Raw genomic sequence first — 25,643 nt, 5'->3', positions numbered from 1 at the left:
CATCTGTCTTGACACACACGTCCTGTGTTTTCCTGATTCTTTACCTACAAACTGATTTCAGCCAAACTTTAGCCCCACCCTGGTTAAAAAAAAAAAAAAAAAAAAAAAAACCACAACAACAACAACTTATCAACTGTTTACTTACTTTCAGGACATTACGCTTATCTTCCTTTGTTTTTGTTTAAATATCTTTGGTTTTCAGAGTATGTGAGTTGACAATTACAAGCATGAGGTGTAAGCACCTCAGAAGCACCACAGAAATGAACATACTGTGCTTTGTTGCTTAAGGTGCTGCTGGTATAGATTAATACAGCTGTGCCACTTAAAACTAGTGTGCCATCATTTCAAAATTTATTCCTACTGGTATTGAATTTAGAAGTGTGGCAACAAGGTAGTAATGAGAAAAGACGTGTGTTAAGTGGTAACAATTAAATCCAGGATATTGCATTTGGTCTCTTAGTAAGTCAGATAAATGGCGTACAATGAGATCATATGTCTGCTGTCTATGCAGCAAGTATGGTGAGTAGGTGGGTGTGTCAAAGGTTCTAGAAACAAAGAATACAGTAAATACTGGTATCCTTTCAGGGTTCTTGTTGTCATTAAAGCCCCTTTCAAAGCTAGTTCTATTTTTCTTATAATTTATTTCTATGATTGGAACTACACAAAGAAATTGTAGGTTTGTTTCTTCTTACTTCCTGTTCCTTGGTCAGCTTAGCAGAGTTAAATCTGGCAATCTGTGTCTCTACAGCTTCTTCTAGACATATTGAAGTTAAAGAATCATCCATGCAAAAGTTGCTTATGTATTAGATTATGAAACATTTAAAGGACCATTTGGGTGACACATTGGGTAATTTTTGTTACAAGTCTTTACAAGTGTGAGATGTGACAAATCTTTGCATAAGAACAAATACAGAAAAATAATTGTCCACCCACTGACCCAAGAGAATTTCATCTGCCATTAGAGACTTTTACTAGAGTAAGTCTTATTCTGGTTGCATGTTTTGTACAGTAAGAAACTGATTGCCATAGAAGTTTATTAGAAACCGATTGTTTATCATTGTAAAAACGCATTAGGAATAGCTAATTAACATCTATGCAGTAAGCTACCTTTTCTTAAAGAATGCTTGTGACAAACAGTCCTAACACTAGGTACAGGTAATAAAGTTTGGGTAAACAGTAGCTTTCATGAGAAAATTTTTGGTTTTGTTTGTTTGGTGGTGGTGATGTTGGGGGTTGCCCTTAATTTCATTTTGAAGCTTTTTTATGCACAAATTTTTGTCTTAGTTTACTTACTTCCTATTGAGATTTCTATTTAATTTTTGTGATTCTGTTTTGTTGAGTCATTCAGAAGATAATTGTCTTCAGTGGTCACTGTGACCAACCACCTGTTTTGGCCACTTTTTTTTTCCTGCTGTCCTTATTTAGTTGTGATAGTCTTACAGTTTTTGGGGGGTTTTTTGTGGTGTTTTTTGTTCTGTTTTGTTTTGTTTTGTTTTTGTGCTTATGTGTACCTTATGTATCAGATGGCATGTTTCAGGCTGCCAAAGAGCTAGGTTAGACTGCTGTACATGTCCTGCATGCTCTGGGTACTTCATTCATCTTACAATGCTGTCTTTCACCTGCGTTTAACCAGTTCCATAAAACAGAAACCTGGGAGCGGGTGTGTTGAACAGAAAAGTGTGGAAACCTCTTTACTTGCTTCCGCTGCAGTCAGAAGAGTTTATGCTATCAGTTCACTGCTGCTGAAAACAAAACTTCTGTAGACAATTCCTGGTTTGTGGTTTGAAGTCGTAAAATTATGTAGATTACTGCTGGAGTTACTGTCATAGAACATGTATGTACATAGTATCTTTAAGATTTTGCACTTCACTGATTAAATTTTATCCTTAAGATGCCTTCTATATTTACAGAGTTTCTTTTCTTAGTTCATCTTGCTTGCACTTCCAAATCCCACACTGTCCTTAATTTTGAGTGGAGGAATGGTACAGGTGTGTTTTTGGTGTGGAGTGATTCACAACGGGAAACTCATGTGAAAAGTGCATATTATATGGCTCTGTGCAAGATATTTACTGTATGTATTATGTTGTATTGATTAGTAATGTTGTATTAATACTTTGATAGTATGGTAAATGTAGTTTTGTAGTTAAAATGTAGTTTTTATATACCAACCACAGGAAAACATAAATCTTTCAGAGAAAAATAATTTATTACTCCCTTATCAGAAGAACCAAACTTCTCCTGCCTTACTCAACCCTAAAAATGCCATAGAGATTGAGGGGGGGAAAGTGACGCTAACAAGAGACAATTCTTTGTTTGAATAGAGTTTATACTTCATGTATGAAATGTATAAATATTCAAGCTATTGCTTTTAAGAGATAATCCTTTGTTAATGGGGGTCCTTCTTCGGAGCTTTTTGCCCAAGAAGGCACCCAAACGTCTGTTACTTTGTTTTTATTATCTCATATTGTCCTAACCCTAATTGTTCAGTTTTTTATTACTCTATTACTATTTTGTAACAATTTTATTACTATTAAACTTTTAAAATTTTAAAACAACTAATTAGCATATTTCACACTCAGGAGGCAAGAACTTTGTGTAAGAGTCCACATCTAGTAAGGATTAGGTGGCATTTGTTGCAGGTGTTGTGGATTACTCCACTGCCATCTCACTAAACGGACATAGGCTATTACAGTAAGAAAGATGGTTTCTGTTCCAGCTTGCTTAGATACAAAAGTGAGAAAGAAGATAGAAGACAGTGTACAGATTATAATAGTTTGTTTTGATTTGAAAAGAGCATTACTTCAGAATTTTTTTTTGTAATTAAAAAATCCCCACCGAAACCCTGAGGGAGTTCAGCGCGCCGTGCCCGCCCCTAACGTCATATCAGGATGGTTGCGCGTGCGCTGGCCGAACCGCGCTCCCGCCCCACCGCGGTGCCTCTCCCAGCAGCAGCGCTGGCTATTTTTAGCCTGTTGCCAGGCAGATTTGGTTTCTGCAAAGCAGCTCTGCCGCAGCCAATCCCCAGCGAGTATGCAAATTTCTGGCTGTCCCCGCCATCGGGTAGGGAGCCGACGAGAGGACAAGATGGCTGCCCAGCTGCTGCCTTCGCCTGCCTCAGATACTCACTGAAAGAAAACGAATCCTTTCATATGGGAAATGGGAAATAGCCTCCCTGCCCCTAGCACCTCAGAGTCTCCACCAGGCTTCAGCTGGATGACTTTATGGAAGAGCTGGTTTCCTTGTGCCTTGGCAACATGCCCCTTCCATCCTGTGTGCTATGTGTGGCAGGTCTGGTGCGGGCAAGGCAGTAGGTGTGGTGCCCCTACCGTGAAACGGTGTCTTCCCGGTTGGAAATACTGATAACCTTTCCAACACCCAACTTACCAAGTGCTGGTTTAGTTGCATTTTAAACTTGATTTTTTGTTACTGAGAAAATGCAATTTTTGCAAAAAAACCCCAAACTCATAAAAGGTGCTTAAATGTGTGGCAAACAATAACATTTCAGTGCAGCATCACCTCTTTTGTTGCAAGTTTTCTCTTCACTTCTGCTTCTGGCATTTGAGAAGTGACTCTTGGGACCACTGTCAGCATCAGGTAGCTCACTTCTGAATTCTGATGTAACTGAGCTGCCAGTTGGAAAGCTGAGGTTACATTGCTACAGCTAGTTCCATAGTTACAGGAAGGCAATAGACTGTTCAGAGTAAATATGTTCGTTTTTTTCATTGCAGTAGTGTTATTCTGCATTTGTCCTAACAGCAGACAAGGGATGCAGATGTTCATATGTTAGTGATACCATGTCAATGTTGCAGCCTGTTGAATTACTTAAAATTATACACTTAAAATTTATAAATAATTTCCTTATAAAAGGAAAAAACACTGTGTTTTGTAATGCCTAGATAAGCGTAAGCATGATCAGAACATCTTGCCTCTTTTCTAAGATTTTTTTCCCCCCACAAAGTGTCTCATATTTTTTGATCTGCATGTGCATGAACAATTAATTCTGATTGTTCAGGTTTTAGATTTGGAATATAGAAGTTGGGTAAGTTTTTAGTTGTAGATGTGTTTTGGCAGTTAGTGACCACATCTTTGTAATTATTAGGTCCTACTCATATTCAAGGATAACAGTAAAGAAATTCAAGCTGTTTATCTTATGCCAGAGATAGAACTGTGTTCATCAAATGTATCTTTAAATGCACAAATTCAACTGCAGATTCAGTGAATCCTTTTTTTAATGAAAAAAACCCCAAGGTTCCTTAGGGTTTTAGCTTGTGCTAAAGAAATATTTCTGTAAGAAAAATGAATTTTGCTGTTACCACTGTTTAAAACAGCAGGATTTGTTTAGTGTTTGGAGATGTCACAGCTGAATTGAAAGCTGATGTTTTGAGTTGTTGATAAAAGCTGAAATCTCTTTAACACTTGCAGGAAGTAAGAAAACACATTATCACAGCCTTGTTGCTCTGGCTGAGTTCCAGTCACGCAGTTTTACTAGTTTAACAATCTTAAGTAGCTGTTAAAATTCAGTATACAGAAAAAGATAAAACTCCTATTGGAGAATCAGCTTAAGCTCCGTGTGCTAAATAGTGGGTGTTTCTAAGGCACTTGAGTTGCATGAGTCTAGGAAAGACTCTTACCTTGTTTTTCATTCTTTCATGTTCCAAAGAATGCAGTTATCTAGGCATAAAGTGATGAAATGTAAGAACAACTCTGCAAAGCCACCAGCAGATGAAATATCTTAGCCATGTAAATAGACTTGTCAGTTATTTTTGTCCCATGAGGAATTCATTTTTTTCCACAAGGCATCAAAGCCTCATGGGAAAAAACCTCGAAAATTTGGTACGAAGAACAGGTGCATGAGCCAATATCAGAGGAAGTATTTATCCTCTTGAGATAGAGAAGTTCTTTAATGGCTGTGGCACCAACATGATGAGAGCATAGTTCAAGTTTGTACATGATGCCATCATGTATATAATAAACACAACCTACCCGTTTGAAACTGTACTGTGAGTTTACTCTGGTTTAAGAAGGTTTTAACCATATAGGTGGGTGTTTTTCTTAGGCATAGATACATATATGGGCTTAATGTTTTGCTGAATTTCAGAAGGCAGTTTGCAAAGGGGGATGGGAGAGATTAGCCTCTGCTTTTAGTCATACCGCAGTCATGACAAAACACCAACTTCTGTTGTAGTACTAAAAAAGCAGTAGCACTGCATAGGATCTGAAGAAAGGAAGGTTTTCCAGCTGCCATACTTGAACCCATGTTGGATCTCAGCGGTTTTTCTGATTCAGTATTCAACATCGTAGGGATTCAGTGATCGCCTAAAAATGCTCTCACACATTAAACACCTGTTCCTTATCGCGGCTGGGCAGCCACACTTGTGGATCAGCGCTGTTGCACAGCTCCAGGTGTCAGACGGAAAGCTTTTGGCTTTCTATTGCGCCGTTTGGAAAATCTCGTTCGTTTAACGCGCGCCCCCGTGCTCGTGTCCGTGCCCGACGTCTGCCGCGTGGAGACTGTTGCTGGGTGGAAGTTAAGGTACTCCCCTCTGATTGGCTGCCGTGCGGCTTCTCCGTTCAGCCAATGGGAGGCGGGCTTGCGAGTCCGTCCCGCCGCGGCTCGGGCTGTGGCCGGCGGGGACCCGCGGGCGCCCTCTGGGAAGCGTCCGCGGCATTGCAGGGCTCAGCTGCAGGGGGGAGCGTGCCTCTCGCTCCCCACACTGCGAGCCGCAGTTCGGGATGTGGCGGGGACAAATGAGCTAAAGGGGTTTTTAGTTACACTTTAGTTACACTTTGTTCTGCTGTGTGTGCACTAGGTGAAATAGGGCAGGATGGTGATGTAATTTTTTTCTTAGAAAATGGTCTATTTTTCTCCCTACTCTCAGCTAACACTAATATCAGCCTAAAAGGGACAAAAACTCAAATCGTCTGTGGTATTCTTGAAGAGTTGTTATTTGCATATATGATAATCATGTGATTTCTATTTTGTTTATTGCATTTAAAAACAAAGGCAGAGTTGTGTGTGGAGCTTGCTAGGCTTGTGGTGTGTATTCCTTTCAGTCAGATCAGTAGACTTGTATTAATGGTAGAAAACTAAATTATTGGTGCATTATTTAATTACGTCTTTTTTAAGAATAGGTCTTAAACAGAATTTTTTTTTCTTCTCTTAAAATAGTTTTTAAATTTCTGATAACTTATATCAAAATTGCTCTGGAGGATTTCAACTGAAAACTGCTTTTTATGAACCACTGCTTAAAAGGTAGGTTTTATTCACCACTTTCCTTCTCTGGAATCCTCCATCTAGAACACAATACTTACGACCATTTGCTGCTTCACTTTCTTTGATTTGACTATGCTACATTTTAAGTAGACTTGCACATTTGAGCGCTGATGTTCATTATCAGTGAACTTCACTTCCTCCATGTTGTTCTTGTGCTTTGGCAAAGGTTTTATGGTTGTGATGCATTTGGGTAGTGCTTTATGCCCTCCAGGAGCCCTTTGTTGTTGCTGTTCTAGACCTGATGTTATGTAAACGCCATTTTGTGCTATTGTTTAGATTGCAGTTTCTCCCCTCCCCCCCAGTTTTCCCGTGACCTTCCCTTTGTCTGCTGCTTGTCACTAGGCAGGATTCAGGCAGCTCCTTGCTGATTGGTTTATCACTTTGAAGGGGCTCATGGGCTGCTTACCTGAGCACATGATCATAGGCTGATCTATACCTAGCTAATACAATCCTTTCTTGCTGTAGTCTCTTTACAAAATAAGAATAATAAAAAATAAGAAAGTAGAGGGAAAACTCTTTAATTGGCTCAGAGAAGAGACCTTCCCATATTTCTAGTTGCGCTGGCATATTTTGTGCCATTAAGCACACCTATTGTCAGGGGAAGAATTTCTACTTTTTGGAGGGAGGTGCCTAAAGATGTATTCGTGTCTCACATGACTATGTATGACTTTAAGGCTTAAAACAAAAACGGGATTTTTTGTATCTAAACAAATGAACCCACTGTGTATGTTGGTCTGTCAAAATCGTTGACTTTAGTAAAATCAAAACAAAAGCTTACAGCTTACACAGGTAGCTGTACATGCCGGAGTCATTTTGTGCTGATGCGTACAAAAGCCATTCTTTGAAATAAAAGGCTCTTGGCTTGTTGGCTCTGTTGGCTTGGTGCCTGGGCCATTGGTTTCCTCATTGTGACTTGGTTATTCGATGAGTAAAAAAGGAAACACCCAAACATCAGATAAGGGAAGTTTTTAACAAATATAGCTAAACTTCATGTTGTTAACTATAAAGGGAGACCAAAATACATTAATTTAGAATACTAGTAGCTTGATAAGTTATATTTTTGCAAGACTGAATTAATGTAATTTGTTCTGTTGCTCTCTGAAAGGGTCCACCTTGCCCCTTTGAAAGACCAGAAGCCAGTATTTCACTGGTGGCTGACTGGTTTACACTGGTGTGACCAAGCCTGTCTGGACTGGCTGCCAGTTGGCTTGTTTCTCTTTCACTCAGCTCTCACGTAAGATCTGTTCTTTGGTTGCACTGTGCTGCCTTGTGCGTATGGCTGGAAATGCTTAAGGACTGGTCTTACCTGGTAGAAGATATTTCACTGTTAAAAGATGAACCCAAAACACGTGTTCATCTCATCTATGTGTATTATTTTGTCACAGTAGTTTGTATGGACTATATTTCGGTAGCTTTAATCAAATACTCTTTGGTTGCAAAAGACTGTGGGATTGAGCGGGACAATATGCATGAGTTACTCCCATAACATTTAACAATGGAATTTTGTGAAGCTTGTATTTGCTGCAGGTTTTCTCTAGAACTGTACTAGTGCTTTGTTTTTAACTAGATTTTGGATAACATCCTAAGATAAAAAGTGAACATAATTTTTAAATATATTAGCAATTCAAGTTTGTTCATCCATTTTTTTTTCAATAAAAAGTAAGGATGCATTAATATAAAGGGATTCTGATGTTTGAATTTTTTAAGACTGCTCTTCTTGGCAAATGTAAGAAGATCTGTCCTTTATTTTCTTTGTAGTTACTATATTTTAAAAATATTAATGAAATGCTGCTTAGATGACTTAAGGAAATTAGAACAGCAAATATTAATTTGTTTTGAGTTATGGTTATTCAAGTCATGCACTTATAAATTTGATTTTAAGACATCTGTAAATGTTACATTAATCTGTTAGTGTATTTTCTGGTCATAGGAAAAGTAAGACTGTAAATTTGGTAATATCTTTTGTAAACTCTGGGTAATGCCTGTAAAAGAAAACACTGTAGTCTGGGAGATTGAACTATCCTATTGTAATTTTGATGCAGAGGCCCTGTTCTTGTACTGTGCTACGAGAGGATTCTCACTGGGTCACCTATTAGGAGTTCTTGGACTTGTTCAAGTATAGCCAAGATTGATTTTTTTTTTTTTCCAAATTGCCTCTACAAGATAAAAATCTGTAAGAACATGTGTTAGCATGTGTTGGTTATAGGGGTTTATATGAATGAATATGATGGTCAGTATTCTATTACATGACAGTCTGATACATGCATTTATAATGATGTGAGAATGTCTGCCCTTCCATTCGAAGTTCTTGGGAACGGATGTGCTTCCAAAAGCTGCACTTGCTCTTCCAAAATTACTAGCCTGTAATCATGCTTCTTGTACCCTCAGGTCTAATTCTTGCATTAAATATATTCATTTCTGAAGGAATATGAAGAAATTGTATTTAGCATGTAGACAGCTCTGGAAAAGCATTAACAGCTCACCTGGAGTTCATAAGTCATCTGACTGAAAATGGTTGTGTGATGAGAACCTTTTTTCAACTCAAGTGAGGTGGTGTATCAGATCAGTGTTTCTATAGGTGCTACATTTGGCTCCCACTAGTGGCAGTGCAGTAGCAGACAATCCAGTTCAGAAAATTTAGGTCAGATTGGCAAAAAAAAAAAATTGTCATAATTGTATTATTGAGAGTCAGACCTGATATAACTTTTCGTCAAAATTTGTTAATCTGTTCCTGAGGTGTGAGTTAAAGTATTAAGTACTGTCCATAATTCAAATCTGAGGATTCTAGATTGTTTTGCAGAAAAGAACTGGAAAAAAATGGTAAGGAAAGTTCTATGTTAAGTTAAAAGGAAATGTAAAAAATTGCTTTGTGCTATGTCCCTGTTTTTGTCAGGTCATTTTAACTAAGTATAAAATAAGCCTTAGATTTGTAATGTAAGTTACGTCATGATTGTGGGGTTTACAGTAGAATTCATATTGTACTTTAGAATATATATTCTTAACTTACAATGTAGAATATTGTAGTTAGGCATAAATGTTAAATTATTTCCTTCACAAAAAATTGTTCCAAATAAACTCAAAAAGATCCAGCAGACCAAAATGATAGGAGCTAAAGCATGTGACCCATCATGAGATGCTGAGAGAGCTTGACAGCTTCAGTCTGCTGAAGAGAAGGCTAAAGGGCAACTTTAGTATTGCCTAAATAAAACTTGTAGATGAAGTTGGCTTCAAAGTGAAGTGCAGCCAAATCGCTCTTTAGAGGCTGTGGCATCTGTGTTCTGAATTTTGCAGCTTAGTTCATAGAACTGTAGAATTGTCAAATACCCTGAATTGTAAGGGACCCACAGGGATTGAGTCCAACTCCTTGCCTGGCACAGGACAATCCCAAGAGTCATTCCACCTGCCCAAGAAGGTTGTCCAAATGCTCTTGAAGTTGTGGTTGCACAAAACTGTCATGGATATGAGCTAGTGTTGGCAGTAGTCCTGCTTTCTTGTACCAAAGAATTTTAAAATAATTTATATCCCACCTGAAAAGACAAAATGCAATTTATTAATGAATTTCTTAGCTCTGTAAATTAAAATTAATTGGGGGCTGACACAAAATTAATCATACTAAATATTTAAAGTGCGTCCTTTGTCTAATAATTCTGCTGTGTTAGTGTTATAAGCATTTGCCTATCTAGTCCTTGTGGGGAAAAAAGTCATATTGTGATAACTGCCTGATTATTTTCTCTCTTAATTACTGTTAATATAATTTCTGCATGTTTTCAAGAAACTTAATAAAGCTGTATGCTTGATACGAGTAATTTTATGATGGTTTGTGGCTTCAGTAGACCTAGTTGGTTAGCATTAGCTGATTCAAGATCTTAGTTGTTGAGTTACATTTAGGATATAAGAACTGCTTCAGCTGCTTTCTGCTTCTGAGCATTATGATAAATAATCCTTTAAAACTAGGCCATTAAGCAAGACCACATGGGGAAAAATATATTTTAAACATCCCTATGGATTTGTTTTGTTTAATGGAAACAGATGAAATCAGATTTTGTTGTATTTCAACAAAATCATTATCGCTTCCTAGGTAATGCTAGCTTTAACTCCATATTTTGATTCGATAAAATAGATTTTCTAACATTTTTCTTAGACTTTTTATAAACATTTTTATTTTTCTTAATACTTCTGTGGGTGGATGGAATGCGTATGACTGTGTTGAGGGCAAACCCACCGGTTTTCCTTGAAAGAGGAAGTTTTTCTGCAAGGTGCTCCAATACCTGTTGTTTTTGTGGCCACAAATAGTCCTAGTAAAATGTTACAGCAAACTGAATGAAAGTGGTCTAAAAATCCAAGTTCATTTAACCATTGTATCGATATGCAAGATTAAAATCTATTTTATTTATGCAGAAAAAAGTATCTTAATGATACATTGAGGAATTCTTTGTGCATAATGAAGTTTCCTAAAAAGTGACTTGATATAAAAATCTCTTTTTTTACCCCAATTATTAATTCTGTTTGAAACTTAGAAAACTAAATATTTTTAGAAGGATGGAAATACTCTTGATCCATCTGCTTACATTTATTTTTACCTTTTAATGAAAAGAGAGGCTGCTGGCTTTTACCTTAGTATAATATCTATTTTTAATAGAATGCAATGAGGCAAGTGGTCTAAAATATGTAGTTAGAATATTCCTGCATGATGTTACAGTGTGACCTCTGTGTCCTTTGCATAAATGTGTTTGTGCAGCATATAGAGAAACTTGGATTCACTTTTTGGGAAGTCAGATAAAATTTAAGTGTTTACAGGTGTTTCTTTGGTTTTGTCAGTAACATTTCAACTAGTTTAAAACATGCTAAACATTACAGTCTGTCATAGTAGCAGTGTAATATGACAATGATAATTTTTTATCTTCACAGTTCTTTCTGAATTTTTTAAGGGTTAAGATGGAGAGCACAGAGGAACCTCAGAAAAAAGTCTTCAAAGCACGGAAAACAATGAGAGTAAGTGATCGACAACAACTTGAAGCTGTCTATAAGGTTAAAGAGGAGCTGTTGAAGACAACTGAAGTGAAACTGTTAAATGGTAAACATGAGAATGGAGATTCTGATATAAATTCCCTTTTGAGCAATACAGACTGTACAGAAGACAAGAAAGAAATTAATGGCATTGTTGACTTGTGTGTTAACTCTGAAGAAGGAAGACCAGCTTGTGATGAAATTAGTGAGACCAAAAGCTCTGAAAGTAGGGCAGAAAACATAGTCAATGACATAGAATCCAAATCGCCAATGCTGAATGTTACTGAGAATCTTACTCCCGAGCAAGCTAAAGATACTGACATTGCAGTAAAATGTGAGGCTGAAAATGGAGTTGGTAGTAGTAAAGGTAACTTCCATGAAGAAAATAATAGAAATAGTCATTTGGACCAAAGGAAGAATGATATCCCATTGGAAGGTGAAAGTAAATCAGTCTGTGATATTAGTGACTCTTCTGAAGAGAAGGGAGAAACAAGTGATTTACCTGTTAATTCCAGTTCATCTGGTGAGGGAGAGAGGATTGAAGAAGTAACTGTTGAGGAGGTTGTTGGAGAAGCAGCCATCTCTAGCAGTATGGAAGCTGACCAGGAAAAACAAGAAGGCAGTGCAGGACTTTCAGAAACCACTGTTTCAAAGACAATAGATGAGCCAAGTGAAAGTATCTTGGACAATACTGACTGTATGGAAACAGATGACATTATTCCAATTTTGGAAAAACTAGCCCCTGCTGAAGATGATCTGGGCTGTTTTTCTAAAAGTTCTCTGCTTCCAGTGGATGACACAGTCCCAGATTTAGAAGAGAAAATAGACAATGGTTTGGGTTCACCATCCAAGCAGGAAATCAATGAAAGTCTGCCAAAAGAGGCATTCTTAGTACTGTCTGATGAAGAGGATCCTTGTGATGAGAAGGAGGAACGTGTTGAAGTGATACTACCAAACAAGTCAGTTGTTCCAGGTAAGAATTTTCTAAATGATTAGTTTCCATTCAGGTTTGGGATTTTGTTCATTTCTTAGAATGACACACTTATGGCAGGTTTCTAAATCAAAAAAGCAGTCTTACCCACCAGTAATGTTATGTAGTCTTAGTTTTCAAGAGTGGTGGTTGAGGCCCAGGAAGAAAACTTAGCACCGAAAAATGGTCATCTTCAAGATTTGGGTTGTTTTGATTTTTTGTTTATTTGTTTTGTATTTTTGTTTTAGGGTTTTTTGTTGTTGTTTTCTTCTTGCTTTGGTTTTTTTTCATACTCTATAATTTTGGGTGCCAACTTGGGTGAGGTAGCGGGTGGAAAAAGAGGAAAGATGAGTAATTGTCAGAGAGGGAAGAAAGATTTGGGAGAAGAGAAATGCATTAATTTACAGCTTTCACAGGGAAAAAAGGATTTCTTCTTTTTTTTAACGTGCAAATAAATGATAAGGAAAACACATGTAATCTAGGTGTGCTTCACCTTCTCTTTTTTTTTTTCCCCCTGAAAGACAGTACTGGAAAAGTTTAATGAAAAATTCATGTCATGTATTGTTTTCATATCATATAGCTTTTATTTATTTAACTCAGTGGTTTCTGTCTAAATTTTCTTTGATGGCTATGGCAACTGATTGATGGGTTTAAATGTTAAGTGTGGGACCTCTTCATGTAGGTAGCAGATCATTTTTCTAAGTTAAACTGAATCAATGTCCTTTGTAGTGTACTGTTTCATACAGTTTTGTAAGTTGCTTTTCTTTTTGACAATGGACAGTCATTGCTCTACTATTGTAGTTCTGAAAAGAAAACAGATTAATTATTTACAGATAAGTTGACACGATTCTTTCATCTGTAATTCAGAAATACGTAGTTTCAAATAATCTTGGGGTTGGAATTATTTTGTTGGCTTTTTTATTCCTTGTCTTCTCCCCAACCCCCCCACTGTATAGCTTTTATTAAATTGTGACCATATTAACCCAAGTGTGTTTAAGTATGGCTGACTGGGTAGAAATTTCAGAGCTTAAACAAGATTCCAGTTTTAGTCTCTGGGAAATTAGTAACCATAGTTTCTCGAAGCTTGTTTTACTAATGATGAGATTGTGGCATTCTCAGTCTTTAGTCTCTAAAACAGCTAGAGAAGCAGATAAAAACATCTCTTCAGCCCTGTTTTAGACTCCTCCTTTTCTAGTATTTACCTTTAAATTATGCTGGTTAAATAGAGATAAGGTAGGTTGCATAGTTTCTGCTAAGGATCTTATTTAGGCATTAGCTATTGTCAGTGAGATTGAAGAAGTCAGACCATTGTTGGGCACTTAAAGTCTTCCAGAAACTCTTGGAAGTGGGGGAAGGCAGAGGCAAATAAGGTTGTTGTGTAGTTGTGTCAAAATTACAGTATTACGAGTCTCTTTTATGAAATGAACATTACAAATAAATTGGTTATCTTGGTTCTCACTGCAGTTTAAGGGTTCTCTCATTGAATCCATCAGATTTACTTTTTTTGTCTTACTCAATAAGAAAACATTTGGGTCACAGAGTAATTTGCTACGGAGCAAAAAGATGGAAGTGAATGTCAAATATTGGACTAGAGTTTGCAGAAGTTTAACATTAATGTATCCAGCAATACTTTTTCAGATTCTTCGTTTTGGTGACAAGACAAATTCTTTTGAATAGTTGTTTTATTTATTGGCTAATAACAGTTTATGACTCTTACAGTTGTGTGGCTGTAACTGAGACTTCTTGAAATGAAAATCAGTGACTGTGATGTTCTGCCTTAACCAGCAACAAAGATAATAGCAGAGATGTTGCATAGGCAGTAAACAGTTGTATGAGAAAACAGGTAGAGTTACCTTACAAAGAGTAACTTTTGTAAAGAGTCTGTGAAAATTATGTTGTGGAGACCATGTGGAGCTCATTTCAAGATGCTATATTGGAGAAACAGATGCAAACTGCTCAGTTAAGAAGTAAGATAGACATGGATGAACAACAGTGAAAGAGTGGCACTGGAAGACTTTAATCAAATGGACAGATTAAGAGAATGTCTTTCCCAAGTGGAGTTAGTAACTATAATAGCTATGTTGTCCCAGATTTTTGGAATGAAAGATGATACATCAAAAAGCCTTGGAGCTTTTTGTGTAAGCAAACAAGCATGTGACAAGGAAGCCCTGCTGTGAATTCTCTAGGACACCCAAACACGAGTGATTACTTACCAAGACCTTCTGGAAATAAAACAGTAAAATGGAAAGTCCTTGTGGAGGAAATAATCAACTGAAAAATAAAAAATAAATTCAGAGTTCCAGAGACTGTGCTGTGTGACAGAATTAATAATTTGCCTAAAATGAATGGTAACTAATGAGGTGACAGTTTGCTGATATGAAAAACTGGAGAAGACTTAGAATGCTGATTGACTGAGGAACAAACATGGCAGGTGAAACTCATTGTGATTATCTACAAAGTGGTGACACAAGTACAAAATTCATAATTTGATCAGAAGGTATAACTGACTCATCACTTAATAAAAATATTTCATGATTATAGTAGGTACTTTTGAGGAAACATTAATAAAATGGCAGTTGAAGAAAGCAATTGAAAAATTATTGCGATAAAGAAACTGAGGAAAATTTTGATGCACCAAGCTCATAGGAGGTCAACTAAATTGCATTCATTGCTTCTGCCTGTCTGGCATTAGGATAATGAGATCACAGCTTTACAGTGAAAACTAAGCTGATAGCCAGTTCTGAAATTTTCTCCTCCTTAACTGGGGAGTTTAGCAGGGCATCGTGTTTAAACCACTTTTAGTTAAATGAGCTAGATTTGTTCACGGTAATGGAAGTTAGTAAAGAAAGGACCTTCTCATCCCTGAAATTACTGCTCCTCTATATAGAACAGAAAAAAACCCTTAGCTTTGAAGCTTATAACATGTTTTAAAGACATTCTAGGTATGTATATCTTTCCATGGAATATTTCTGTCTTGCAGCTGAATATTAAAATTTCTGAATTGTGGAAAAAGTTGTCTCGAACTTAGCAATTCTCCTTTAGGTTCATAGGAAAATGAGTCCTATTTTATTCATAGCAATTAAATACATGAAGCTTAGAGATAAGTCTTAAAAAGTTGGTGGCATAGGCATTATGCTAATTTAGTACCTTAAAAGTAAATCATACTTGAAGAATTTGCATTATGAATATTATTTTTTACAGTAATAAGAAAAAATAAAAATCTTATAATGCCAGGTTGTTGTGTATTGACTTCTTCCTTTTTCTGATTTATTAGGTAAATTGTTTTAAATCATTTACATTTTCTTCATAATAGAAGAGAGACCTGAGAGAGCATCAAGCATACCTTTGCTACCAGAACTTTCTGTAGAAAAGCTACTAAACTCTACTGTAATAAAAAAATGAATATAGGAAAATAAAGAAGTGTACAGATCAAGATGTGCATAACCGTGCTTACTTGCTCTGTTATATTCTGGAGAGATTTTCCTGTCATCTTAAAAGCAATAGTTATCTGTTGTATCTAGCTAGCACAGAAACATATAATGGAAGCATGTTTCATACACATATGTATTAAACACATAATGGAACCTTATGGAACATATAGTGAATTTTTTTCAGGAAGTGCTACCATTTTTGTCTTTGTGTGTTTGGTGGCTTCAGATTTTTCTCTATTTAAGCATTTCCTGGACTGTATCATTTTAGATGACTAGTCCTAAATTGTGGTACTTTGTATTAGCAAGAAACATCAAATTAAAATTATATTTGTTAACCTAAATCTAGGCCTTTCCTACTGTTAAGATAATGGTTGAAGTTGCCAATTGTAAATAGAGAAACATACTAGTATTTTATTACTGAATTTTTTTACTTTCTCCCTAAGTGGAAAATAAGCTAAAACAACTTTTTGAAAACTTTAGCTCCATTAAAAGTACATCCTTTTGTTTTAGAGGTAACTGACATGTTACCCTCACAATTACAGTAATTCCAGTTTAAATGCTAAGCAGCTTCAAAAGTGAGTCTTAATGTGTTGCATGATCGTTCAAATTTTTCTTGTGAGGGTATCCACTTACTTTTTTCGTATCTGCATTCTCTTTTTGTCATACTTATTTATCTTGCCTTCCCTCACACTTTTCATAGATTTTCTTAATTCATTAGTCAAAATAGGACTGTTACAAGACTTTTGCAGATCTGAGTGTCGCATGGATTTTTTTTTTTCTTCTGTTCATAGAAGAGGAGGAGAGAAAAAAGGAGTGTGAAGATAAAGAAGAAGAGAACCACAAAGAAGAAGAGAACCAAATAGAGAAAAGTATGTAAATTTAAAACCATTATGTTTCACTGGGTTGTATGTGTTAGAAGCACAGAATCACTAGGTTTGGAAGGGACTTTTGATTATCTAGTCCAATGCCCCTGTTAAAAACTGGGTAAGCTAGAAAGCAATTTTCCCAGAACCATGTCCTGACAGGTTTTGAGTATTTCCATAGGTGAAGATTCCACAAATTTCCAGTGTTCTGATCCCAGTCCTTCACCACCCTCACAGTAAAAGAGTTTTAAAATGTTTAAGTGGGAATTCCTGTGTTTCAGTTTACATTCATTTCTCTTGTCCTGTCACTGCTAGTCACTAAGTCTTGCTCTTTGTTCATTCTCCACCTCTCAGGTAATTCACATACATGATAAAATCTCCCCTAATGGCCTTCTCCAGTTGAATAATTCCAGCTCTTGATGAATGTTCCTATCTCTAAAACATCTTGGTGACTTTACACTGCACTCTCTCCAGTATGCTTCCTTTTTTCTTTTTGAACTGACAAAACTGGACAAAAGACTCAGGGTTCAGCCTCGCATTCCTTGGTTAGAGGGGTGTAAGTGCCTCCCTCAACCTGCAGTCAGCACTCATTCTCAGGCAGCCAAGAATGCTGTTGGCCTTCTTTGCCAGCAGGGCACGTTCCTGGCCCATGTTCAACTTCATGTATGTGGAGACCATCAGGGCCTTTTCTGAAAAGGTGTTTTCCAGCCAGTGAATTCCCAGCCTGTACTAATACATGGTTTTATTGCTACCCAAGTGCAGTACTTGGGCATCTCCTTTTCTTAAACTTCTTCTTTGCCCATTTCTCCAGTTTGTCAGTGTGACTCTGAATGGCAGTATAACCACTTAGGAGTATACAAATCACTCCTTCTGGTTTTGTATCTCCTGCAAGTTGCTGTGGATATCCTCTTACCCCGTTATCTAGGTCGTGAAGGAGGAGGGTTAATGTTGGTATCAGTAGCATCTGCTGGTGTGCATTACTGCGCTCCAGCGGGACTGTGTGCCAGTAATCATGGTTCCTGGAGCCCAGCAGTTGAGCGAGTCCAGTTATCAAGGCTGTACATCAAGAATTTAGAGATGGTTTGGATGTCAGAAGTATTATTAAAGATGTTCTCTCATTCACCAAGCCAGTGGTCTCACAGTTGAAGGCTGATGATGAATGGTTTCTCCTTAATAAATCTATTCTATTCCCCATCACCACCTTCTTAATAGGCTTAGAGATGATTTCTATCTAGACTTACTTGCTCCATCATGTTCCCAGGGACTGAGGTAAGGCTGATAATCCTGTAGTTCCCTGGGTCCTTGTTACATAATCTGAAGATTATTTAAAAGCAGATGTCCTGCCTGTCCTCAAGAACCTTCTGGACACAGTGCCAGGAATTGGAGGAGTGAATGAGGTCTCTTTGGTTCTTTTGTGCTTCATCAATGTGATGAAAATGACTTTTATAATCTAATTCTGTTTTAAGCCTATTCTTTTGTTAGATTTTCACTTCTTAACCAAGAAGTGAAAAAAGTGTTTGAATGGTTTTTCAGTCAGGTGTTGGAGGTACAAGTTAAAACTTCATGGCAGGTAAATACATCTAATTGCTGGTATAGTTAAATGAGATGTAGTTTTATTGGGCTGGAATTCTGAGAAGAGGATTCCTTTTTTGGAAGAAGGTTTTATTTTGATTCTCAGAGGCCATGTTTCATTATAGGATGGTGTTGATAGGAGCAGGAAGAACGGGTGGAAAATTCTGGAGAGGGGGATGGTGGTGCTAGAACCATTTTGCATTTGGGGCAGTGATTGGGTGAATCACAAAGCAGAACATCACTGACAGGGCAGTAATGTACAGATGCCAGAAGGACTGGTTTTGTACTTTGATGTCATCAAGCATGTTTTGCCAAAGGCATTCCTACTGGTTTAGAATGAAAAAAGCTTATTCTGAGAATAACTTCATGGTAATCATGGCATTCTGAAGATACCTTTTTTTCAAGAGTTTCTCATGAGCAGTTGTATCTAATTGTTCCAGGTGAAACATCAAAGAGAAAGCGTTCCAAATCTGAGGATATGGACAGTGTTCATTCTAAACATCGTCGGTACATGGGAGAAGATTATGAAGCAGAACTCCAAGTACAAATTACAACCAGAAAGGATGTTGACCTAAAATTACAAAAGGTAAAATAGAGGTGCAGAGGAAAGAACATATACACACACCTGTCACTTGTGTTCCATCTTTGCATTAGCAGTCCTTCCGCATACACTCTGGGTCCCCAAACATTTTCTCTTTTATGTGGTTGAACATTGCATGTAATTCAAACAACAAAGGTGCTTAATTCATATAAAGTTCTACGTAGCCCACCTTTTAAGAAGAGACAAAATACCTTTGGAAAACTGTTCTGCAGGAGTTATATTTGAAATGTATAATACTTAGTCTCATGTGACTATAGACAGAAAATGTTAGTAAAGGATGTATTTCACCGTGATGAAGTTTATATGTGATGCACTTTATTGTGTGCCTAGCTTTTAAAAAAAGGCAGTTTCCAAACAAGAGTGCAATCAACCTGGCATTTTGCACATTTTTGTTGAGCTGTTAATAGCCTGGTTGCATTATTGCTGTATAAGGAACCTATGGTCTTGAAGAAAATTCTGCTGTTCTTCCATTACTTTGTTAGCTAGTATGTGTTGTAACTTCATTAATTTAGGATGGCAAAAGCTGTACCACATTAGTTGCTTATATATTTTTGTTTCCTAAGAAAACGTTTTACACTGCAGTAGGTATAGAAGGGAGAAAAACATTAAATAATAATTTTTATCAAGTAAACTTCGTGAAAACTAGTCTTCTTACATTTTTTAGCTTTTTCAAGAAAGGCAACACTGCCTTTTTGCTAGGGGAGGCTACATCTCAGAAAAAAGGTTTTGTTGAATATCTTAAGTTTCTGTTCTTTGAATGCCAGTGTCCCAATTAATATGTGTAAGCACTGCATTTCAAAAATATCTTCCATTATTAAAGTTCTTTATATATATATATTAAGATTTTATACCCTTATCACACTACAAGGAAATGAATTTGTTGAATTAATGGTAAACCATTTGTATTTTCCAAAATGATGTAAAAAACTTAGCTGTGCAACTAAATGCTTATTGCTGACTGTAGATTTATTTGATTGACAGGGCACAAGAGTTGTCATTGTTCTGTTTATAGCAGGTATTTGTTAGTTGGGAATATTTTTATGGATGGTCCCCCAAATTTTGGGGTTGCATTGTTTTGGCTTTTTTTAATATAACAATTTTGCAGATTATCCAGAGACTGTTAGAAGAAAAACTTAACGCTTTACAGTGTGCGGTATTTGACAAGACTCTGGCAGACTTGAAAACCCGAATGGAGAAAGTAGATTGCAACAAGAAGCATAAAACTGTGCTTACTGAAATGCAGGTGGGTGTGTGTTCATCTCCATAGTAGGGTCAAATGCAAAATTAACTTACTCAATATTTAGTAGTAAGGTTCCTACAATTGCCAGTAGGGAAGCCATTTTGACTCTGCAAGGGGAGGAGGTGGTGGGGGAAGCAGCAAATATTAATATTCCTTTTGAATTGTAAAACTTTTTGTCCTACTCAGAAGGAGGGAAGCAACCAGTTAATCATACGGAAACCTCGAAGTGGATCTTCCATCTGGCAAACTGATTCATTAGATGTTAGTAGATTGCTGCTTTTCCACTATTCTGTTCCATTTAGATATTAAAAAAAAAAAAAGCCAAGTATGAAAGTACTGAAGTCTTCATGAAGCTGGAAATTTGCTTAAAAATGGGAATATGCAGAAAGGAAAGGACAGTAGCACTAGACTTTGAGCATTCTACATAACATGTTGTTTCCCCACAGTGTAAATAGTTGATATTCTAGCAAGGAGACAAATGTTGAATGCTGTATGCTTTCCTGCATTCTTTGTAGAAAGTATGTGCATGGTGGTGACATGAAGAACATCACAAAATACAACTAATTTTGAACTGAATAGACAATTAAAAGCTTATCTCATAACAAATTCCAACAATAAGGCCATTTTGCTTTTTTCATTAAAAGAAATACGGAGTTTGTCAGATCAGTTCCCACTATAAAAGTCTTTCCTCTTGTTGCCGCAGACATTTTATGTTGACTTTTTAAGTGCTTTCTAAGATGCTTTCAATGCACTTGTTTATCAGTATCTTTAGCCATCAACTAGTGTCAAATCAGTAACATCATATTAGGCTTTCGTTTATGTAGTATTGTGTGAACATGCAAGATGGATTCAGTTTGTGCAGTTGTGAATAGGAAGGAAAATAATTAAATTTGTCTCTAAGATACCTTGATTGTGATGCATACATTTGTCTTTCTGCTATAATAAAGTTGAAAATAACATAGTTGTACTGTGTTCCAAGGAAGAATAATTTCCCTGATAGGAAAATAGCCTTTTACTTGATGTCTTAGTCATATATCTTTTAGTTTGTAAAATTTCTTTCATGGTTCTTGGGGATTTATGCTTTCATTTATCTTCATCTTCTTCCTGTTTAGGCTAAAATTGCAAGATTGGCAAAGAGGGTTGGAGCAGCCAAGGAGGACTTGAAGAAGAGACAGGAGGTAAAACTAGATTCGTTGAGCTCTGGGGTTTTTTTCTGAGGTAGGCCAAACCTTGTGTTGGAGAATAAAGAAAACTTACGTGCAGAAAGATGTGACTTGTTCATTTAACGGCATTGACAAGGCAGGTTTGTCTGGTTTGGTTAAAGAAGTCTTAACACCTGTTATATAATTCTGATTTGTACAGAAGCTTCTTTAGCCATTTTTAGTGTGAAAACACCTGAAGCTGTATGTAATCTAATTAATTTCAGTATGAAGAGTTCAGTATAAATAAAAAGTGCATCCCACTACCTTGATCCTGAGGGGTGAGAAGGTGAAGAGGAAAGAGGATATTAGGAGGGGGAAGCAGCTGAACCAAGGAGATTTTGGCTAGCTGTAAAATATGTCAAATTCTTCTGCAGTGTTGACTTCAGAAGATGAGTCTCTCACACAGCAGTGAATTGATATGAAATGCAATGAAAGCATAAGTTTGCAAGCTGACTTAGAGTTGTTTTGTTATGGCCTCTCTCTCTCTTTCATATCCTTTGTAGAATGTGGCAAATGCACCTGTGTCTCCAGGGAAAGCAGCATCTGACACTGCAAATGTAAACAATGCCACTTATCGGTAAGTGAAGCACATCACTGGGACTGTGTTAAAACTTACAATAGGACCCCAGATAATCTCTGTATTTCCTTTTTTATAATTAAAGTCTTCTTCCTTTTCCTTCATTGCTCTTCACTTGCAAAATTTGATTTGCTTTTATAGTAGCCATAAGTTGACAGAATTGAACCCGTTCTTGGTTAAATTTAGATGTTATTTAGCATCAGTTTCAGTGTTTAAAAAATTATAGGTAATAGTGGAAGTTTAATTTTAAGAACAGGAAAATTCTCATGGTGCAAGACAAGCTTGGTGCAAGGACGCAAAAATTTATAAATAATTCTGTACTTCTTTTTATTAGGGCGCTATCCAAAGTTAATTTGCCTGAGAAGTAAAAAATGGATTTAGAAAAGAAAATCTCAAAGAAAGGAACAGCTGTAAAATTAGGGGCTTTTTCACCATTGTACTGTTTATAAAAACACCTTATATGGCTTATTGAGAGAAATCTCAACTCAAACTTCATTCCTTAGAAATGCTGGCACAGTGAGGCAAATGTTGGAGTCAAAGAGGAGTGTAGGAGAGAGCACACCAGCAACTTTTCAAGCCCCTGTGAATCCAGGTAAGAAACTCCCTATGGAATGTAAACACATTTCTTAAAAGTTTTGTTGCTTTCCATTAAAGAAGTAACTAAACAGAGCAAAACTGATTTTACTCCTTTTTTCTGACATGAAAAATCATTTTTAGTTCTCAAGCGCATTCCCAGTTTATATTTGTGTAGTGTGCTTACCACATATGGGAAGAAATGTGTTGATTTGGCCAAGCAGAACTTGGGTTAACTTCAGGAGACTGCATGCTGGGTATGGCAGCAAAATTGGCTGCCAAGAACTGAAACATCTCAGGCCTCTTATTGTACTTGATCATAATAGGATGCTGATGATAGCCTTTCTTCTACCTAATGACTGTAGAAATTGAGTGGGAAACTAAACAGCAATTATAAACCCCATTTCTTAAAGGAGTCATGTTGAAAAATGGAATTTCTCGATTAAAATTTTATAAGGAATATATATTCAAACTCACCATTGATTTAGTCATTATAGTCTCACTGTGCTTGGTTGTAAAAAGTTCGTTTAATACTGCATACTGAATCTTTCCCACAGGGTTATCTTATAGTTTGCATGTACTGGCTTTCAGTAGTGTATTTTGCTTCTGATCATTAGAATTAATCCTGAAATTTTGTTTCATGAAAGTTAATATCTTCTCTGACCCATTAATACTTGGTTTTGGTAGAACCTTCTGGATACAAGGTCCTACCTATATAAGGCAAGTTAGTCATAACTGACATAGTTTTTGTTTTCTTGTGTTTTGTGAAGCACCAGTTGCTCTGCCATTTCTGTAATGGATCTTTAAAATGCTGTATTTTGTGTTTTTAACAGTTCGACCTTGGAGCTTTCTTGAAGCCTGTGTCATAATTCTCTATACATCTTTTTTTTCTGACTTTTCTTATAAACAGAAATGCAGTATTGACTGTATCTTTAACCAGGCCATTGAATATCAGAATGTACAGCAGAAAAATAGTACCTATACCCTTTATTGGCAAAAAGAAGTAATTTTACACTACATTTCTCATCAAATCATATAATTATTTGGGTTGGAAGGAACCTTTAAAGATCATCTAGTCCAACCCAGCCACCATGGGCCAAGGCATCTTTCATAAGATTGAGTTGCTCAAAGCAACCAGCCTGTCTAGCCTGGCGTTGAACACTTTTAATGATAGGGCGTTCACAGTCACTCTGGACAACCAGTTCCAGTGACTCACTGCCCTCATCATGAATCGTTTCCATTTGTTGCATTGCAGTGAAACTTCCGACTTGATTCAAGTGCCTTTTTTTTTTTTTTTTTTTTTTTTTAATTATGTGTAGTGCCTGCTTCCAGTCTTGCTACTCCTCCAGCAGTTGTCAGTGGACATCCTAAGCTTCAGACTCCAGTGTCCTCCACCAGCTCTTTGACGACAGCAGTGCTTCCCACAGCTAACACGGCTACAGTTGTAGGCACTAACCAAGTGCCCACTGGCAGCACTCAGTCAGTGTCTGTCTCATTGCAGTCTTTGCCTGTAATCCTGCATGTACCTGTGGCAGTGTCATCCCAGACTCAGCTTCTGCAAAGCCACCCAGGGACTTTGGTCTCTAACCAGCAGTCAGGCAACGTTGAATTTATATCTGTACAAAACTCGTCTACAGTTGGTAGTCTTACAAAAACTACAGTGTCTTTGGCATCAACTAACACAACTAAACCAAATAACATCCCACATGTACCCAGTCCTGGTATTCAGCGGAGCTCTACGGCTGGTGCTGGGTCAATAGGCACAACGTTGGCGGTACAGGCTGTTCCTACTACACATCCTGTTCCTCAGACCACAAGGACTTCTTTGCCCACAGTGGGTACTCCAGGACTTTATAATGCAACCACCAGTCGAGCACCCCTACAGATGAAGATTCCTCTCTCTGCTTTTAGTAATACAGCTCCTACTGATCCACCCACCATTGCAGCACCCAAGATAGGTAAGTCACGCTTGAATGTTGACACTGGCAGAGGAAGATAGTGGTCAGAGGGAAACAGAAAACTGCGCTCTGTGGAAAAGAGTTTTTTAATGTGTTTTACAGAGATGGTTCTTCTGGGTTGCCTTTCTGTTGAAATTTTCAAGATCAAAATAATCTCTATGACATATCTGTTTCAGACATTGTTGAAAATAAACTCCCCTTGGAGTCAGCAGTGTGGTTTTGTAAGCTTTGTTTTATTTGGAATTTGATTTATATAATTCCTAGCATGAAGTCAGAAACTCCTGTCATTAAGAACTTGGTATTTATTTTTAATACAGCCTCTCAGAATAATATGAACTACCTTTCTAAGCAAAGGCATACTGAAAGTATAATTGTAACTTAATTTTCACAGCACTTAAAAGTAAACAAAATGGGAGAAAAAACCAACTGAATACAAACCTAGTTCCAAAGGAGTACACTTACAGTATTTAAATAAAGTCTCTAAACAAAATAAATGTTCAAATAGCAATAATTAGATTAATTCTTTTAAGATATTTTTTTCTCAATCTTTGGTCCTGCCCTGATGCTTGTCTGCACTTGTGATTTTACATACCTTGAATTTTTTTTATAAGAGGTCTTCAAGATTTGTAAGTGTGTTGGAGTTGTATCAAGTCCCTCATTGTCACAATATAATGTTAAAAGGAACTCAACATCAGAACTAGTTTCATTTTCCAGTATCTAAGTTACCTATGCTAAAATATGTGCTCTGTAGAGTTAAACATTTATATTTTATATTGACTCTTAGCTCTAAAACAAATAGAAGTGGTTTAAGACAACATAAAAAAAGGGTTTTGACTGATGAGATACAGTGACAAAAGGGAGGACCTATGTGTCCAAAGAATATCTCATTTTATGCAGTTTCCATAGACTTACTTTATACCCTAGTAGTTTTCTCACCAGAATTGAAACACTGATTTGGGCCAGCACTGGTACTGATAAACTCTTGTTAAAATGAAAAGGAATGAGAACAGCATTTGAATTTATATATTTACATCAAATATTAAAACAGCTTCTTAAACTTGCTAGTTTAATGTTTGGCTGAGCTACTTAAGGTACTTAGTCTCTCTCTTTCTCTGTTATATATTTTGCAGTCTGTTTAACCATACTTTTTTCAGTCAGGTCTTTTCTTTGCATGGAAATATTTAATAATTTTATTAATTTTCAGTTGAATAGCGTATCACGATGCATACAGAAGGAGGAGATCTTGGAGTTATAATTTGTGCTCAGGCAAGGAAATTGCTCATAAAATGCTTTTAATATACTGTCAATCTTACAAGGAAGGGAACACATTAATCAAACTTAAATACTTAAAATTGAAAACTGGGGCTAAATGTAA

At 36.8% G+C, this 25,643-nt stretch overlaps 1 protein-coding gene across 22 annotated transcripts in view; it reads left to right on the top strand.

The window, feature by feature from the left end:
• The window catches only part of ATF7IP (activating transcription factor 7 interacting protein), an 83,519-nt gene that overhangs the window by 25,384 nt on the left and 32,492 nt on the right, over window positions 1-25,643 (top strand). For 12 of the 22 annotated variants that reach the window (XM_040060975.2, XM_040060966.2, XM_040060977.1 and 9 more), the window contains exons 2-9: window positions 11,203-12,254; window positions 16,474-16,551; window positions 18,558-18,703; window positions 19,824-19,961; window positions 21,071-21,136; window positions 21,664-21,737; window positions 22,241-22,329; window positions 23,630-24,268. In XM_040060975.2, coding sequence (XP_039916909.1) covers window positions 11,210-12,254; window positions 16,474-16,551; window positions 18,558-18,703; window positions 19,824-19,961; window positions 21,071-21,136; window positions 21,664-21,737; window positions 22,241-22,329; window positions 23,630-24,268 — 2,275 coding nt within the window. In that variant the 5' untranslated portion in view covers window positions 11,203-11,209. Of the gene's footprint in view, window positions 1-5,945; window positions 6,254-11,182; window positions 12,255-16,473; window positions 16,552-18,557; window positions 18,704-19,823; window positions 19,962-21,070; window positions 21,137-21,663; window positions 21,738-22,240; window positions 22,330-23,629; window positions 24,269-25,643 lie in introns of those variants that run through there. The other 10 variants (XM_040060971.2, XM_040060973.1, XM_040060972.2 and 7 more) reach the window with 2 other exon arrangements.

The sequence above is a fragment of the Hirundo rustica genome, chromosome 4 (genome assembly GCF_015227805.2).
Source record: "Hirundo rustica isolate bHirRus1 chromosome 4, bHirRus1.pri.v3, whole genome shotgun sequence".
Lineage (NCBI taxonomy): Eukaryota > Metazoa > Chordata > Aves > Passeriformes > Hirundinidae > Hirundo > Hirundo rustica.
Note: the sequence above shows the minus strand (reverse complement) of the source record. Positions and strands in the feature narration are given on the sequence as shown.